The sequence below is a fragment of the Carcharodon carcharias genome, chromosome 13, assembly GCF_017639515.1.
Source record: "Carcharodon carcharias isolate sCarCar2 chromosome 13, sCarCar2.pri, whole genome shotgun sequence".
In the NCBI taxonomy this organism is placed as follows: domain Eukaryota; kingdom Metazoa; phylum Chordata; class Chondrichthyes; order Lamniformes; family Lamnidae; genus Carcharodon; species Carcharodon carcharias.
In genome coordinates this window covers 40913459-40932909 of record NC_054479.1, presented here as the reverse complement: position 1 = coordinate 40932909, position 19451 = coordinate 40913459, and the positions used below count along the sequence as shown (strand labels likewise).

The window sequence follows — 19451 nt, the reverse complement described above, 5'->3', positions numbered from 1 at the left end:
GCACATCGTTTAGATGCTTTCAGAAGGAAACTGGATGAGTACATGAGAGAAAAAGGAATAGAAAGATCAGCTTGAAAGGCTGAGATGAGGCAGATGGAATTGGATGACACACGTGGGGAGTATAAACACCAGGACTGACTTGTTGGCCTGAGGGTTTCTGTGCTGTCTAATTCAATTCTTTGGAACTTGATGAATTGTTATTCAAATCTAACACTACAGATTCTTTACTCGTGTGTATGAAGGATTTTAAGTTTTGTAGATTAAGGGCTGAAAGTCTGCATTTTATTTTCCATGTGAGGAAAGAACTGTGTGTGAGCCTTTTATATCTACAGTTGCACTTGCTAACTGAAAAATTACAAAATCCTCAACATAATTTCAAATATACTTGATTGCCATTTTGATGATGAAAGTGTGCAAGGCATTTCAGCCTGTTTTCCACATTCTTAAAATATAATGGAGTGGTTTTACATAATTGAAAAGCATTTTGTTTAATTTACCAAAATAATGTCACAGAAATAAAGAAATAATTATTCATAGCTACGTATCATGTTGCCAGGATTTTACAGGCTTTATCCAATGCTGCCAAAGCGAAATATCTCTATAATTTCTGTTTTTAAAATTTAGTTCCAGCATGTTCCACTTTACCTGGAGTGGGCCCCAATGGATGTGTTCTGTAGCCCAATCCTAGAAATGAAGAACCCTGAAAAGAAACTGAGTGATACAGGTAACCTTTTAAAAATATTTTCACTGGATGTTGGCATCGCTGGCTAGGCCAGCATTTATTTCCCATCCCTGATTTCCTTCAGAAGTTGGTGGTTCATGTGCTGCAGATACACCCAGAGTGCTGATAGGAAGGGAGTTCTGGGATTTTGGAAGGTGCGGTCAAAGAGGTCTTGGTCAGTGGCTGCAGTGCATCTTGCAGATGGTACATGCTGCTGCTACTGTGTCGGTGGTGGTGGGAGTGAATTTTGAAGGTGGTGGATGGGGTGCCAATCAAGCAGGCTGCCTTGTCCTGAAAGGTAGTGAGCTTTTTGAGCGTTGTTGGAACTGCACTCATCTAGGCAAGTGGAGAGTATTCCATCACGTTCCGACCTGTGCCTTGTAGGTGATGGACAGGCTTTGGGGAGTCAGGTAGTGAGCTACTGTCTGCAGATTTCCCAGCATCTGGCCTGTTCTTATGGCCACAATATTTATATGACTGGTCCAGTTCAGTTTCTAGTCAATGGTAACCCTCAGGATGTTGAGAGTTTGGGATTCAGCCATGATAATACCATTGATTGGGATTCAGCCATGATAATACCATTGAATGTCGAGGGGAGCTAGTTGGATTCTCTCTTGTTGGAGATGGTCATTGCCTGGAACTTGTCTGGCACAAATATTACTGGCCACATGTCTGCTCAGGCCTGAGTGTTGTCCAGGTCCTGCTGCTTATGGATACGGATGATTCAGTATCAGTGGAGCCGTGAATGGTGCTGAACATCGTGCAAACATCAGCAAACATTCCCTCTTCTGATCTAATGATGGAGGGAAGGTCATTGATGAAGCAGCTGAAGATGGTTAGGTCTAAGACTTTACCCTGAGGAACATCTGCAGTGATGTCCGGGGACTGAGATGGTTGACCTGAAACAGCCACACCCATTTTCTTTGTGCTAAATATGACTCCAACCAATGAGGAGTTTTCCACCGATTCCCTTTCACTCCAATTTTGCGAGTGTTTCTTGATGCCACACTTGGTCAAATGCTGCCTCGATGTCAAGGTCAGTCACCCTTGCCTCACCTCTTGAGTTCAGCTCTTTTGTTCATGTTTGAACCATGGCTATAATGAGTTCAGGAGCTGAGTGGCGCTGATGGAACCCAAACTGAGCAGCAGTGAGCAGGTTATTGCTGAGTAAGTGCCGTTTGATAGCATTGTCCACGACCTCTTCCATGACTGCTGATGATTGAGAGTAGACTGATGAGTCGGTAATTGGATGAGTTGAATTTGTCCTGCATTTTGTGGACTGGACATACTTGGGCAATTTTCCATTTGCCGGCTAGATGCCAGAGTTGTAGCTGTACTGGAAATGCTTGGCTAGGAGCGCAGCAAGTTCTGGAGAACAAGTCCTCATTACTATGGCTGGAATCTTGTCAGGACCTAAGGACTTTGCAGTGCCTTCAGCCATTTGTCGACATCACATGCATTGAGTGGAATTGGATGAAGACAGGCACCTGTGATGCTGGGGACTCAGTACTTCTGGCTGAAGATGGTTGCAATTGCTTCAGCCTTGCCTTTTGCACTGATGTGCTGGGCTAAAATATCATTGAGGATGGGGATATTTGTGGAGCAACCTCCTCCAGTTTGTTGTTTAATTGTCCACCACCATTCATGATTGGATGTGGCAGGACTGCAGAGCTTAGAAATGAAGAACCCTGAAAAGAAACCGAGTAATACAGGTTATGAGATCGCTTAGCTTTGTCTATCGCATGCTGCTTCCACTCTTTGGCAAGCAAGTAGTCCTGTGTTATAGCTTCACCAGGTTGACAGCTCATTTTTGGGTATGTCTGATGCTGCTCCTGGCACGCCCTCCTCCACTCTTCTTTGAACTAGGATTGATCCCCCTGCTTGACGATAATGTTAGAGTAGGGGATATACCAGACCATGAGGTTACAGACTGTGGTTGTATACAGTTATGCTGCTGCTAATGGCCCGCAGTGCCTCTTGGATGCCCAGTTCTGAGTTGCTAGATCTGTTTAAAATCTATCTCATTTCGCACGGCAGTAGTGCCACACAACACGATGGAGTGTATCCTCAATGTGAAGCTGGGTCTTTCTCTCCATAAGGACACTGGTCACTCCTACCAGTATTCTTGTGGACGGATGCACCTTTGACAGGTAGATTGATGAGTACGAGGTCAAGTACATGTGCAAATGTGTATAAAATTAATCAACTGGTAAAAGTTCAAAGTAGAAGAGAAGTGCTCCGTCCCTGCGCTCACTCTCTCTCCCGCCTGCTCTTCCCGCTCCCGCTTTCTCTCTCTTTCTTCGCCCTGCTCTCACTACCGCTGGTGCTGGTGAGCGCTTCCAGTGAGCCCCCTGAAGGCAGACAGCTGCCTCAGGGAGCTGCAGACCTCCACAGAATAAACAAAAGAAGAAAAGTGCTGCAAAATATGTCTGTGCAGCACAACCGAGCACCTGAAAGCATACCTGATTTTAAAAAAAACTGCCCTCATATATCTCTTTTTATTTTCTTTCCCCACAGAGATTCCATCCTGCCCTGGATTGAGGTTTGACAAAAATGCAAAGGCCAACTGGCCCATCCGCCAACCGTAAACTTGGACAGGCCATGAAAAATCACTTTCAATTGCCTCCTTAATAGGCTTAATTGCCCGCTCAATTCTCAGCAGGCGTGCTCTTGACTGCCGCGCGCGCCCACCGAGCTAGATGTTGCGTGAATGTGCAATGACGTCAGGATGCTCGTCCGATGTCATTTCGTGATCGGGCGGGTCAGGAGTGTGCCCACCTGTGGGATTTTGTACTCCCAACTAACCTGTTCATTCCTCTTCTACTCCCGGGCTTGTTTGCTCACTTTTTGTGAATCAATGACTTGAAGAGCAGATCAACACCCAATGCAATTACAACCTAGGTTTCAGAATTTTTTTTGTTCACTGTTAATGGGTGGTTCTCAATGACCATCATTTCCAAAATCTTAAAATTGAAACCAGGTGACTGCAGTATGTTGCATTTGAAATATCACTTTTTCCACTTTTGTGTACATAGAAGGTAATCTATGCTCCCTTTGAAGAGCTTGTCTGTAGCAATGTACACATGGTGAATTCTCTAGTGCATTGCAGTTGACTTCATCTGTGAAAATTAACATTTTTATCCAGCATGAGCAGCCCAGAACACCATGGGATCTATGGTAGTTGTATGTGTGAAATATGTAATTTATCCTGCATAGGTGATATCACTGTTCCAAAATTAATTCAATGGGAGTCACTGGTAATTTAAAAGAAAGCAATCAGCTATGAAGTCCTTATAGTGAGCACACCATTGTAACCATGACAATAACTTGCCCATAATTGACTCAAAGCATTTTCAAAGTGCTTCAACAGTCCAGAAATTCTTCAGTTAATCCACAACACATTTGTACAATATCATAAAATCAAAGTAGAACCAAGTTAATCTTGAACACTTTGCACACTCACATATGCATATCTGGAACAAAACAAGTCAATCTTCAGCCAACAAAAATGCCACTCAGTGCATGCTTTTGTTCTGGGGGTGAGGGGGCTTTGAGTTTCTTTTTCTAACCTTGCATACTCAACTCGGACTTACTTGCTTCCACACCATCATAGATATCTGTCTGATTCTGCAGGTAAACATTTCCCATGTAAGGCTTTTGGGGACAAAGAAGATGGTGAGGCTAACTTTGATTTTCTCCTACCCATGGGAACCCTGTAACGTCTGGCACCTACAGGCTGCACTCCTCCAGTTCTGGCTTCTGGTGCATTCCCTTTGTTCACCACTCTATTGTTGGCTGCCTTGCTTCCGCTTGCCTAGGCCTTATGCTCTGGCATTCCTTCCCTAAATCTCTCTGACTCATGACCTCTCTCTCCATCTTTAAGACTCCTCTTCAAAACCAACCGCTTTGGCCAAGCTTTTGGTCACCTGCCCTTTTACCTCTCCCTGTGTGGCTCCATGTTAAATTTCCTGATTAAACCTCCTGTGAAATGCCTGGAAACATTTTAGAACATTGCAGGTGCTATTTAAATGCAAGTTATTGCTGAGATTTAGTTCTCAGTAGATTGGGAAGATGTCAGTAGATTCTGCTGATCCTTCTCTGGATCCAGTATACTATGGGTAGAATTTCCCCCACATCGGGGGTGGGGGGCAGTTATGCGGGGGCGGGTGCGGACCCGATTGGTGCCCCCGATCGGGTCTGCGCCGCTATTTTACGTGGACGGACCAATTAAGGCCTGCCCAGCGTGACGTGCGCCCGGAAGCTCCCTGTGCGGGTGAAAGGGGGGTGGTGGGGAGGGTGGGGGAGGATTTCCCTGAGTTGGGAATGCACACGAAAGAGCACAGAAATTAGGTTTAAGTTTAAACAGTGTAATGAAGTGTTCAAAAAAATTTTATGACATGCCCCCTCATGTGAAACTGTCACATGAGCTGAGACATGTGCATTAATTTTAATAAAAAATTTTCTGAAAACTTTAAATCATTCATGAAACCTCATCCCGCCCGTGGATGAGATTCCATGAAAAATGCGAAGGCTGCCTGGGCTCTTTGCCTGCCTGCCAACCTTAAGGTTGGATGGGCAGCTTTCTCACTTGGCTTAATTAGTTCATTAATGGCCTTAACAGGCCTTTGACAGTTCGATGGGCACGCAGCTGACTCGGCTGTGCGCCCGCCGAATTGAAAAAAATCTAAATGACACGCGGTGACGTTGGGACGCATGCCCCACGTCACCCCGTGTCATTTTACGCCTCGGCGAGCAGGCCTCGCTCCCGCTCGCCGAGCCAAAGATTCAGCCCTGCGTTATTTCATTGCATGTAAATAAGTTTAGTCTTGATGTACCTACAAAAACATATTTGTAAAATAAAATTGTATTATGTAGGATGTTGTTCAATATCTTGTTTAATTCAATCGTAAAGGAGAGCAGTATAACTTATTCCCGACTTGTGAATAAATTATACCGCCTGCTTCACTAATAGAATAAATTTATAAAGTATACTATCATTCTTGGCATTGAGTCATAGAGGTCTGCAGCACATCGGGTCTGCGCCAGTCAAACAAGTACCTAACAGAATATAATCCCATTTTCCAGCATTAGGCCCATAGCCTTATATGCCATGGCATAGCAAGTGCACATCCAAATACTACTAAAATATTATGAGGGTTTCTGTCTACCACCCTTTTAGGCAGTGTGTTCCAGATTCCCACCACCCTCTGGGTGAAAAATTTTTTCCTCATATCCCCTCTAAACCTCCTGCCCCTTACCTTAAATCTATACGCCCTGGTAATTGATCCCTCCACCAAGGGAAAAAGTTCCTTTCTGTCTACTCTATCTATGCCCCTCATAATTTTATACATCTCAATCGTGTCCCCCTTCAAACTCCTCTGTTCCAGGGAAAATAACCCCAATCTATGCAATCTCTCCTCATAACTAAAACTCTCCAGCCCAGGCAACATCTCCTGCAATCTCTCTCGTGTAATCACATTCGTCCTATAATGCGGATTCCAGAACTGCAAGCAATACTCTAGCTGTGACCTAACCAGCATTTTATACAGTTCCAGCATAACCTCCTTGCTCTTATATTCTATGCCTCGGCAGGTACCCCATATGCCTTCTTAACCACCTTATCCACCTGTCCTGCTACCTTAAGGAACCAGTGGACATGCACACCAAGGTCCCTCTGACCCTCGGTACTTCCCAGGGTCCAAGCATTCTTCGTGTATTCCCTTGCCTTGTTTGTCCTGCCCGTCGTCCACGAGCAGGCCTTGCCCCCACTCGCTGAGCCTAAGACTCAGCACTGTACTTCATAGTATGCAAATAAGTTTAGTCTTGATGTACCTACACAAACACATTTGTAAAAAAAAAAATTGTATTCTGTAGGATGTTGTTCAATATCTTGTTTAATTCAGTCATAAAGGAGAGCAGCACAACTTGCTCCCAACTTGCGAATAAATTATACAGCCTGCTTCACTAATAGGATAAATTTATAAAGTATACCGATTGCATATCCTGTTTATCACACTAGATTAATTTTCCAATTTTTGAATACTTTAATTCGGCATTTAACAGAGCAATAAGCCATTTGAGTAATATTTCTACGGAATTTATATAAAATACTAACTGGGATTATGTAAACATTTTAAATGGTTGCCCACTAAATAAGACGTGAGATGTTATATCAGTTGGGCAAATGGGGATTAATTAAGGAAAGTCAGCATGGATTTGTTAAGGGCAAACCATGTTCAACTAACTTGATTTGAGTTCTTTGAGGAGGCAGATGAGGGTAATACAATTGACATGGTGTACTTGGACTTCCGAAAGGCATTTGATGAAGTGTCACTAACAGGCTTGTGAACAAAGTTGGCTCTCCTAAATTGAAAGGGACAATAGCAGCATGGATGCGAAATTGGCTGAGTGACAGGATCAGAGAGTGGCGGTGAACAATTGTTTTTCGGTCCAGAGAAAGCTTTATGGTAGGTTACACCAGGGCACGTAGGCTGCTTTGTCCTGGTTGCTGTCTGTTTCTGGAGTGTTGTTGGAGCAGGCAAATGGAGAATATTCCATCACATTCCTGACTTGTGGGTGGTGGAAAGGTGGAGTCAGGAGACTTGCCACAGAATACCCATCCTCTGACCTGCTCTTGCAGCCATAGTCTTTATGTGGCTGGTCTTTTTAAGTTAAAAATTTGGCATTTGTGAATACCTTTTGTTAATTTTTTGTAACAAAACATTTGCCATAAAATGACTCTCTATGTCACAGCCAGCAAAGTAGAAATAATATAAACCATATTTTTTGTTGGTTGACTGTATATTTCAATGTCATGTCCTGAATCTAAACAATGCTGGGGGAGAAAAACAATATAATTCCCCAAGGTACAAAATAATTTAGGTTAAATGGGTAGCCCTGTGTTTGAGTAATTTCACTCTACATTTTTATCATAAACATTTAATTTTATTTTTCTTGAATATTTTCAACAAGTTGAGCAATAATCCAGGTGTGGGGTTCCCTTCCAAGCTCCTCTCAGCATGAGTTTTGCAAAAGTACTTTGAGTACTCCTTTTCAATTTATTTGCTTTCCCTTACCATTTCCACTTTTTCTTTTGCTTTTCCTTTCCATTTTCCATTTTCTGCTCTTCCCTATAACCATCATCTCCATTGCCTTCTTATTCTCCTCTATCTCATAATCCTCTAACATCCCTTTTGAGCCTTTCTTTTTTTGCCATGGGTCTATTTGTCTTCCTTCAGTACTCCTATAAAATCAGAACATGGGTTTTGACTGCATTTGGTCCTCGCAGCATGGAATTCTAGTATATGCCATGTTGGTTGTAAGTAAATATAAGGTAAAATTTTGAGGTTGGCGGGCCCAGGATTGGCCAGGAAAAGGGCTGGCACCTGCAGTCTGCCCCCATTTAAGGCCCACCCAGCGTGAAACGCTGCTTCTCATTGTTTGGAAAGGGCTGAGTGGGGGCGGGGTCCAACAGCGACTTGGCTGCTGGGTTAAAAACTGCGCAGGCAGCCCCTGGAAGGCTGCCACAGAAGAATACCTTTCTGTTAGTAAACTCACATGATGGAATTGACTGCGACTGGAGACCCCAGGTGGGAGAGTAGATCGAGTGGGCATTCGGCCCCCCACCTTCCCCCCAGTTTTCAGATGAGTGCTTTGCTGTCCTCCTGGAGGAGATGACTGTCAGGAGGACCACCCTTGCCCCCAGAGATGGGAGTAGGAGGCCACTGCACCTCATAAAATGGGCATGGTTAGCAGCCATGACGTGGTGCGATGTGTATGAGTGCAGTGCCGGAAGAGGTGCAATGACCTGTTGTGCTCAGGAAGGGGATGAGTACCGTGTTGGCATTGGTCACTGTGCAGGAATGTTAAGGCATAGCCATCGTGTGTGTGGTCCCCCCCCCCCCCCCAAACGCCGTGGACCTCAGGGCTGCTAGAGTCTGAGTGCCAACTGTCATTAGCACTGGAGCTGGCCAAGTGGGTGAGCCCTGGCTGCTTGGACTGAGCCTTGATGCCATTGTCTTTCAATGATCAATGGAGACTCCAGGTCTGAGACTCCCATCAATGAAGAGACTGCACTAGAATGGTTGCACAATCCAAAACCCTCACCTCTGTGCACTGCGCTCTTATCTTCATTTGGCACTCAACCTGCTGCTGCTGATCAGTTTTGAGCAGGACGCCCTTGAGCTGGAGAGATGGCACGCTCCACATGCTACCGGGCATGGAGAGGCGGGGTGCCAGACGAAGATAAGAGTGTAGTGCACAGAGGTGTGAGGGCTTTGGATTGTGCAGTCATTCCAGTGCAGTCTCTTCATTGATGGGAGCCTCAGACCTAGTATCCCCATTGATCTTTGAAAGACAATGGGACCGTGATGCAGATCTCCATTGTCTCACCGGGGTACCTGACATGCACAGTGACAGCATGATGACGTTAACTAATGACATGTCCTCCTTCTCCCCTTTTGATTTAGCCCACAATCACTCGCTCTCTGGACCCCGAAGGGCCACCCCCTGATGCCAGAGGACCAGGCACCGGTGCAGATACCAGAACTTTGGGCATTAGATTGGCAGCTAGAATGTCAGTGCACATTGGTGAGGGCACTTCACACTCACTTGAGGTACAAGCAGAGGCAGAGGGCTCCCAGGGCACCTGCAGTTGGAGGTCTGCTGGGGACCAGGACGATGCTCGGTCGAAGGCAGATGATGAGCCTCTGGAGTCGTTCATTAGGCTGCTGATGCTGGATGCCCAGCAAGTTGTGCAGGAGGATCTGGCGGAGACCCATGAGGGTCTGCGTGCTAAGGTCTCCATTGCGGAGGAGTCCATGCGGAGCATGAGCACTGCATTGACCTTCATGGCCAAGCATACTGCCTCCTCCATTGAGAGAGTGATGACTCTCATGGAGAGGCAGCACCAGGGACAGAATCTCCAGGGGCTTCTGGGGTTGTGCTTGGATCCGTAAACCCTCACACAGGCAATGACCTCAGGTGGTCAGTGCCATTGTGGGAGATGGATGAGACACCCAGTATCCCGGCTAGGTGCCTGCCCATCAGTGGTGAGCAGGGAGGCCCAGAGCAACCTTATGTTGGCGCATAAGCTGCTTGTTGTCTCTGTGGGCTCCTCTCTGGGTGCTCTGGATGACGGTAGCAGCTCTTCCGCCCCTCCGCCAGTGACTGTCACATTTGATGAGGCTGCGATGACTGGGGAGATGCCAGCCGTGGCACTGGCCGCTCCCTCCCAAGCCGGGTCAGCACAGGCTCCACTAGCCAGAGGACAACCGCCAAGGTCATCAAACCAACAAGACAGCAGTGTCAGCAGACTGTCTCCAATGTCGGTGCCAGCGAGGGTGGAGGTTGTGTGGGGTGGGGGGGTGGGGGTTGTGTGGGGTGGGGGGGGGTCACCACGAGATAGCACTCAGAAATGTAAGTTAAAGGCACCATGAGCACAAGTGGGTCAGTTCACGGGTGATTTTCTGTTCATTTCTGTTTGTTTTATGTGCCTGCTGGTGTGGACATGCACACCAATGATGGTAATGTCATTATGCATTCAATCTGACAATAACATTAAATTTGCTTTGGTTTTGATGGCCTGGGGCATGCTTTACCCTTTTTCTTTCTGGTGCAGGGTACACCAGTGTGTAATGTTGGATGTGAGTGGCCTGATATTTTATTGCACAGGCGTTGAATGGACTTTAGGTGCAAATAAAAGTGTCATTTCTGACACCTGGGATGCGGAAGCCCTGGCATGAGCTGGAAGCATATCTTTGGTAACCTAGCTGAAGGAGCATTGGATCAAGGTGTCCTTGCCTCCCAGGTGGTGACTGAGGTGTGCCTCCATGCCCTCAGCATTCTTCTCCCTCTGCTCCTCTTCTGACTCATTATAGGATTCTTCATCTGTGGCCTGTGCAGCTACGATAAGATCCTCTTCCTCCAGTGGGTTTCCTCCCTTGCCAGTGCCAGATTGTGGAGAGCGCAGCATTCAATAATTATTAGTGATACCCACTCTGTGGGGTATTGTAGTGCACCCCCGATTGGTCCAGGAATCGGAAGTGCATCTTAACCTATGGTCCTCTGCCACAGCCCTTATGGAGGCATGACTCCTATTGTAATGCAGCTCTGCCCCTGTTCTTGGGTGGCAGAGAGACGTCATAAGCCCTTTTCACCCAGCAACCAACCACCCATCCATCAGGCTGGAGCACTGTAAAGCCTCGGCACCTGGGAGTGTCTCAGGATCTAAGCGTCATGGGAACTGCCAGAGTACCTTGCACAGATTTGCAGAATATGCATCCTCTGCACGTTCATGTAGTGGAATCCCTTCCTGTTGACGAAGGCACCTGGCTGACCTACTGGCACCTTGATGGCCACGTATGCAGTCGATGGCACACTGGACGTGGGGGAACCCAGCAGTCATTGCAAAGCCTCTGGCTCGCTCAGCCTGGCTGGCTTCGTCCGTATGGTAAAGAACAAAGGTCAGTACCCACCTGAACAGAGCTTTTGTTACGAACTTGATGCAGCTGTGGACAGCTGATTGGGAGACTCCATGCAGGTCTCCCACTGAGCCCTGGAAAGAGCCGGAGGCATAGAATTTGAGGGCTGCTGTGATCATCAGAGCAACTGGCATGTGGTATCCACCCACACTGTCAGAGCTGAATCTCAGGCTCAATCATCTGACAAATCAAGGTCACAGTCTCCCTTGAGAGGCAGAGCCTCTTTTGAGGTAGCTGCATCACCACCTGTAAATCCTGGCAGCAGGATAGTGGTGTCTTCTATGGCCCCTTCAGCCTTGGTCTACCTGTTGGCCCTGCACCTCTCCTCCCACAGGTCCCTCCCCTGGAAGCTGCATTGGGATACCTGGCCTCCTCTCCCTCCTGCCCCTCTCTTCCTCCTCAGAGGAGGTTCCATCAGTGGAGACCACAATCCCCATTGCCAGGGTAACGGAAGGCTTTCTGATCTCAGAAAGGGTCCACACTGTCTGAATCCTCCGGGGGCCTTGGAGACACTAATAAGCCCTGAAATGAAGCCTGGAAATGCTAACAATGAAGCCCCGCACAGAGTTGAGGCTGCAAAGTACCAATAAGCAACCAGCAGCAAACTATCTCCAAAACTCCGCACTACTCTCACTGGCAATAATGCTGACCCTTTTTATCCCTCCATTGGATGAGGTTTAGCAAATTATCAGCTGTCCACCTGCCTGTTTTGCTCATGTGACGAGTGCAGAATGGCACACACAATGTAATATGCAGCTTAATTGCCTTTTTAATTTCCTTAGCAGGCCTTGTAATTGATGGCGCGCACGGCTCCAACTCCCACGCGTGAGTGTGCAATGCCATCGGGACACTCAACCGTTGTTGTCGTGCACTATTTTATGATCGAGCGGGTTAGGTGCTCGCCTGCTCACTCGGTGAAAAATTCTGCCCCTAAAAACAAAGACTTAAGTACCTTACTGGTTTTAGTTGTTAGTCGGAGAAGCATGGCTACCCTTTGGAAATGTTGGCAGAAGTTTGCCACTGTGATGCCTTTGAATGTGAAGCAAAGGGAAAGTTGGGAAATTATCTTGTTTGTTGACTGTAATTTCAACCCTTCAAGCATCCAGTTAAGTATTGTACTTCCTGCATTTGGATTAAATAAATCCAAATTCTAATTTATCCCTTTTGAAAAATAAATGTTGCCCATACATGGACTGGTAATGTGTGTGCTCCACTCCCAACAATAGGTTATATCTTTTATTCTGAGCGAGCATTGTGAAGGAACAATTGTTTTGTTCTGTCATAGCTTTTTGTGATCCCTTTTCATTACACTTAGCATCAGAAGATGGAGCAGATATTGTGATACAACATTTGCGTGAAGAATAATTTTACTCAAATGATTAAAATGCTGCATATTGTACTAATTGCTCTGGAGGTTTTGTTGTATGGATCATGGAAAAATACATATCTCAATGTTTGTAATAGAATATTTATGGCTATGTCCATAATCATGTCTATAGTAGCTTTCAAACATTTTTTTCTGTTTTAATCTAACTTTAATTTAGCTTTGTGGTGGTTTTCATCTAAAACAATGGCTTTCACTCCAATCTTTGAAAACGTGCAAAATTGAAGTCTCTTTTAAAGTATGTCCTTGCTTAAACATATTCTGTAACTTATTATTGAACCTAAAGCATCCAAAGATTACTTGAGTTAGGATCATCTGAGAAAATAATAAGGGAACAAAACAAAGCCTCTGTTGTCCAACGCGACACAATGCTTACTGTGTAAGCAGTACATATGACTGCATTGTATTAGTGACAGGCTAATACCTGTCCCAGTGCTCTCCTCTTTCTTTCTTCAAGGACATGACTCATTTTGAACTTTCATGGTTTTTTCATACATATATAAGGCTGCAACAGTGGCCTTTGGGGGAGGTGAGCCTTGAGCTTTGAGAATGAAAGCAGCAATGCCAATCTGGCTACTAGTCACCAGGGAGCTATTATCTTACTGTGCCGAGACCCAGGCCCTGTGATAATGAACTTCAGGGGAATGCTTAGCGAAGGCTGCAGTTCACTGATAATAGCTTTTGTTGTGCAGGGTGTGCTTTGCATGCAGAAAGCCTCAGAATTTTGTAGCTCAAGAATAATGTAACTGCTTTTTGCTTTGCGTGACTGCATTTTATCGTGTGAGCCACAGATGGAGGTGCATTTAAATCTTTTTGCTGATGGATTAACTGTCAATGATTTATTAATTTCCCCTGAGTTGACAGAACCCTTACTTACTAAATTTAAACAAATGAAATATTTTAAATTTTCTTTTGGATGAAACAAATAGAAGAAATTAAAAACACCTGAGCATTAAAGTAAACCTTTGTCTGTAGATTTTTAATGGCATTACATGTTAGCTGAAAAAGCAATTCATTTTGATGGATATTACAAGCATTTGACTAGGGGGATTACGGCCACTGAATATTTTTCTATTGTATATAAATCTTTGTAAATTCCAAGAAAGTGAAGATTTTAATTTTCATTAAACATTATTGTGCTGTCAAGTGTCTTGACAAGGTCATGCAATAATATAAGGTATCAACCTATGTGTGGTTTTATAATTCTATTGACACATAAGGAATTGATTCAGTCAGGTTCATCAACCCCTACACCACTTGTATTTAAAATATGCCATATAAAATATATTTTTATTTATGACCCTTAAAGTTGGCCTATATTTGTTTTTTGCATTCATTAATAGGAAGCGTTCCTTTTTTTTTAAACTTGGGTTATTTTGACCATGAGATTTAGAAGCAATTGAAGTGTGTTGAATCATAATTCCTATGTTATTTATTGCAGTAGTTTCTTCATTAATGCATTTATGTTTCCCTATATTACCAAGTGGTGCAACCATGCCCTTGTTCTCATCTTGCTGCTAGCTCTAAGGTATAAAGACTGACTTTGAAGTATGTTGTACATCAGTTTTCATTGTTAGAAGTTCTCTCAAAAGCCTCACTTTGAGGTAATCAATTTCAGCCAGGGGTGGTAATGAGACTACCTGTGTGTCCTCAAGTTGAAGAGGGAAAATATTAGTTTAGAATTCCTGTTAATAATTGTTGCTTCTTGTATATCGTGCGAGTTCCTAGCAGTTTTGGCTGTAACTCTTCGCATCCCTTTCTCTAGCCCCAAATAAATGGTCTGCTGACAATCTCCATACTTGCATGTGAGTTTTGGCTACTTGAGGCACAGTCTGCAAGGTTATTGATGCTAACTGATTTTTCTCAAGTGAAAGTAGTCACTAAGAATGAGTACAGAAGAATGATTCAAGAAAATGAAAATCTCACACAAGTAACCGTAAGGTTCAAATGGAGCATAAACTCTGGCATGGACTGATTAGGCAGAATGGCTTGTCTCTGTGCCATATATTCTATGTAAATTCAATATATCTTTTAAATCTTGAATTTTTTGAATCAGACAATAGAATCCTGTTAAGTGTAATTACTCCAGAGGTTTAGTCAATGACTGAAAACAATACTTGTTTTTGTAATGAAAGTTGCAAACATTGAAATTGGTGTTAAAAGTGCATGTTGATGCTGCTCTGATTTTGGAAGAAGCACTCTTGTATCAGCGCACTCATCAGTGGAGATCTGTATAATTATGGAATTGAAGGAGAGTTGTTTGTAATGGAGTTTTGTTTTGGTTTTGGGGAAGGGGATAAGACCCAATATGGAAAAAAAAGTCCGAGAGGAATTTAGGGAAAGCAATATGATGAAATTATCCTTAAAAGATCATCTGTCTTTCCATGTTAATACTAATCAGACTTGAATCTGTATTGGATTAGTCTCGATGATAGTTATAGAGTTTTTATTTTAATGATTTGTATAGAATCAAAAGAAACAAGTATTAATAATTATATGGTGCGAGAGGACAATTGAGAGAAATAGAACAACTTGAGAGAAGGATGGCAGAAATAGAACTAAAGTTATAATAAAAGAAAGAGAGATCTAATTTCTCTTCTCTAACCCAAAATAATTACAATGCCTTGATATTAAGGAAAATACATAATTATTATGACTTTTGCCTTAACAAACTGAAACTAATTAACTGAGGGTAGGAATTTAAACTGTTGCATTTATGTAAGTAGATATTATTATGTAATGTTTATGGAGAATAATTACAAGTAAAACTGCTGTAGTAGACTGCATTCCTGTTTCTCTCTACTGTCTTTTAGCATGGATTTGCAGTACCAGTGCAGCATTGTTGTGAAGCAGAAACCACTTCACACTGATGTTAAACTTGTGTAATTGCACCCTGCATATCCATTTAAATTTGAATCTGTTCTTAATCGCTCAGTGTATTGTAGACATAGTACTAAATACCTAATGTCTCCTAGAAAGACTTAGGCTAGTGGTTAGAGATGATAAATGGGGAGGTGGGAATGAACACTGGCTCATGTATCCTCTGTCTGTAACACTGGGAAAGATGCAGATTAAACTGCCTCTTAGAATGTGTTCTGTGCTCTGCAAATCTGCTGCCTTTTGTAGACTGATACATGATAATTTTGAGTTTGATGATCCTGTCCTCTAATTTAGGAATACCGAAGTTGAGTCATAGTTTTATAAAGACTATTAGGTAGGGCACTTTAGGTATAGCTCTAGGGGGGGGTGAGGGGAGCATAAAAGATTTAAAAATATTTAAAAATAATGGTAATAGGTGGGAAAAGAAAAATCTATATAATTTATTGGAAAAAACAAAAGGAAGGGGGAAGAAACAGAAAGAGGGTGGGGATGGAGGAGGGAGTTCAAGACCTAAAGTTGTTGAATTCAATATTCAGTCCGGAAGGCTGTAAAGTGCCTAGTCGGAAGATGAGGTGCTGTTCCTCCAGTTTGCGTTGGGCTTCACTGGAACAATGCAGCAAGTCAAGGACAGACATGGGGGCAAGAGAGCAGGGTGGAGTGTTAAAATGGCAAGCGACAGGGAGGTTTGGGTCATTCTTGCGGACAGACCACAGGTGTTCTGCAACGCGGTCGTCCAGTTTACGTTTGGTCTCTCCAATGTAGAGGAGACCGCATTGGGAGCAACGAATACAGTAGACTAAGTTGGGGGCAATGCAAGTGAAATGCTGCTTCACTTGAAAGGAGTGTTTGGGCCCTTGGACGGTGAGGAGAGAGGAAGTGAAGGGGCACGTGTTACATCTTTTGCGTGGGCATGGGGAGGTGCCATAGGTGGGGGTTGAGGAGTAGGGGGTGATGGAGGAGTGGACCAGGGTGTCCCGGAGGGAACGATCCTTACGGAATGCCGACAGGGGGGGTGGAAGGGAAGATGTGTTTGGTGGTGGCATCATGCTGGAGTTGGCGGAAATGGCGGAGGATGATCCTTTGAATGCGGAGGCTGGTGGGGTGATAAGTGAGGACAAGGGGGACCCTATCATGTTTCTGGGAGGGGGGAGAAGGCGTGAGGGCGGATGCGTGGGAGATGGGCCGGACATGGTTGAGGGCACCTCGAAACATCAACTCTTTTCTTCTCCGCCGATACTGCCAGACCTGCTGAGTTTTTCCAGGTAATTCTGTTTTTGTCCAAAAAATGACTATCTCATTTCCCTTTCACTATGTCACATCCTCCCCTATAGGCATATTTGCTTTTTGATGGTTGTAATATTTATAAACTAAAGATGATGATCCCTAAATTATTGGCCAACTCAGCATTTCTGGGGCTTAGAATTGAGACGGCATGCTCTAATGGATATCAAATTAGGTGCAAGCATTTTCCACCTCAGATAGACTGCTCAAACATGTTTTTGGCTTATTTGTGATCAATGTGCTAAAGTTTTAAGCACCTTTTGGTTTTCTTTCATGGGATGTGGGTGTTGCTGGCAAGGCCAGCATTTATTGTTCATCCTTAATTGCCCATGCTTAATTACCCTTGAGAAGGTGGCAGTGAGCCACCTTCTTGAGCTGTTGCAGTTCACCTGGTGAGGTATATCCACAGTGCTGCTGAGAATGGAGTTTCAAGATTTTGACCCTGTGACAGTGAAGTAGCAGAGATTTTAATTCCAAGTCAGGGTGGTGTGTGGCTTCATGGTGGTGATCCTGTGCATCTGGGTGGTAGAGGTTGCGGATTTGAAAAGTACCGGTGAGTTACTGCAGTGCATATTGTAGATAGCACACACTTCTGCCACTTCTGTAGGGAATGAATGTTTAAGTTGGTGGATGGGGTGCCGATCAAGCATCCTGCTTTGTCCTGGATGTGTCGAGCTTCTTGAGTGTTTTTGGAACTGCACTCATCCAGGCAAGTGAAGAGTGTTCCATTGCATTCTTTGTGCCTTGTAGATGGTGGACAAGCTTTGGGGAGTCAGGAGGTGAGTTACTCACCTCAGAATTCCCAGCTTCTGACCTGCTCTTCTAGCCACAGTATTAACATGGCTGGTCTAGTTCAATTTCTGATTGGTGTAAACCACCTGTATGTTTTGAGTGCCATTGAATGTCAAAACGAGGTGATTATGTTCTCTCTCTTGTTGGGGATGGTAATTGCATGGCACTTGTGTGTTCAGAATGTTATCAGTAATCCTTTGACAACGTCTTGGTATTCTTCAAACTCTTCAACTTCATCTTGACTAATGTGGCAGCATGCCATATCAGCCCAAACCTAAATGTTGTCCAGGTCCTGCTGTACATGGACACTGACTGCTTCAGTATCTGAGGACTCGTGAGTGGTACTGAGTATTGTGCAATTATCGGCGAATATCCCCTCTTTTGACCTTATGATGGAAGGAAAGTCAGTGATGAAGCAGCTGAAGATGATTGGGTCTAGGACACTTCCTTAAGGAACTCTTGCAGCAGTGTCCTGAGACTGAGATGATTGACCACCAACAGCCGCAGCCATCTTCCTTTGTGCTAGATATGACTCCAACCAGTAGAGAGTTTCCCCTCTGAAAACCATTGATTTCAATTTTGCCAAGGCTCCTTGATGCCACACTGAGTCAAGTGCAGCCTTGACATCAAGGGCAGTCACCTCACCTGCTTTAAATAAATTGAAATGAAGGCCAGCAATAAGGTTGCACCGAAGTTACACTGTTGCTACTTTTAGAATGTAACTTCAATTTTGTATGGCATGCTGCCACATTAGTCAAGATGAAGTTGAAGATTTTGAAGAATACCAAAACGTTGCCATTGGATGTGATCGCACCGGAGGGGGTGCAGAGGAGATTCACCAGGATGTTGCCTGGGATGACACATTTAAGTTATGAAGAGAGGTTGGATAGACTTGAGTTGTTTTCGTTGGAGCCGAGAAGACTGAGAGGCGACCTGATCAAGGTGTACAAGAGCTGGGAAAGAACTTTTGCAGTTTTTTATTTTTCCATTTTCATGCACAGCGCTGAACTTGCCACTGACTGACTGTCGGATTGAGAAATTCTGAAATATTTTTCCCTCAACTTAGTGAGAAGTGCTATGGATCAAATAAGTTTTCCATTATAATGCAGGATGAGAAAGAACAGGAGGATGGGGAAGAGTGAGCTAGCAGATGAGGTGATTGAGCCCTTCTAGATATTATCTATCTCCACATGCAACAAGATGGATCACAGGCTTTATACAGATGTTAATGAGGCACTGAATTAGAAGAATGCTGCACAAAAGAATTAAATGGGGAGATATGCTAATTATGCTATGAAGATTTGTGGCTGCACTCCTCTGCACGTGCAGCTCTATCTGTGGTAGTGAAGTTATGATCTCAGTCAGCTTTTATGTTAATGGATTATTTCATGTAAATTTGGCGGACTAGCCAGGGTGCTGCCTGAGAGTGTATTCACCACATTTGCAGGGATTTCATCCCTTTTTGCATCACAGTAAAGCAGCAGGAAAATAGAACCATGAGTTTTATACTGTTGCTGGCTTTGTCAAGGTACAGGATACAATATGTAACACCCATCAGCTTTGTGAGTTCCTTCTGAACTTCCTGAACAGAGCAGGCTACCCTCAATATCCAGAACATGAATATCAGCCAGCACCGACACGTGAGAAACACCTGACCTACCTACCTAATCCCATTTACCAGCACTTGGCCCATAGTCTTGAATGTTATGATGTGCCAAGTGCTCATCCAGGTACTTTTTAAAGGATGTGAGGCAACCCGCCTTCACCACTCCCAGGCAGCACATTCCAACCCGTAACCACCCTCTGGATAAAAAAGTTTTTCCTCACATCCCCCCCAAACCTCCTGGAACTCTCACCTTGAACTTGTGTTCCCTCGTGACTGACCCTTCAACTAAGGGGAACAGCTGCTCCC

At 44.3% G+C, this 19451-nt stretch overlaps 1 protein-coding gene across 11 annotated transcripts in view; it reads left to right on the top strand.

Annotated features, from left to right (window-relative positions):
• The window catches only part of rbm19 (RNA binding motif protein 19), a 276899-nt gene that overhangs the window by 50560 nt on the left and 206888 nt on the right, over positions 1–19451 (top strand). For all 11 annotated transcript variants that reach the window (XR_005944826.1, XM_041202778.1, XM_041202779.1 and 8 more), the window contains one exon: positions 625–724. Coding sequence is in view for 10 of the 11 variants with exons in the window: in XM_041202778.1 (XP_041058712.1) it covers positions 625–724 (100 nt within the window). In the remaining variant the exon portion in view is untranslated. The remainder of the gene's footprint in view (positions 1–624; positions 725–19451) is intronic.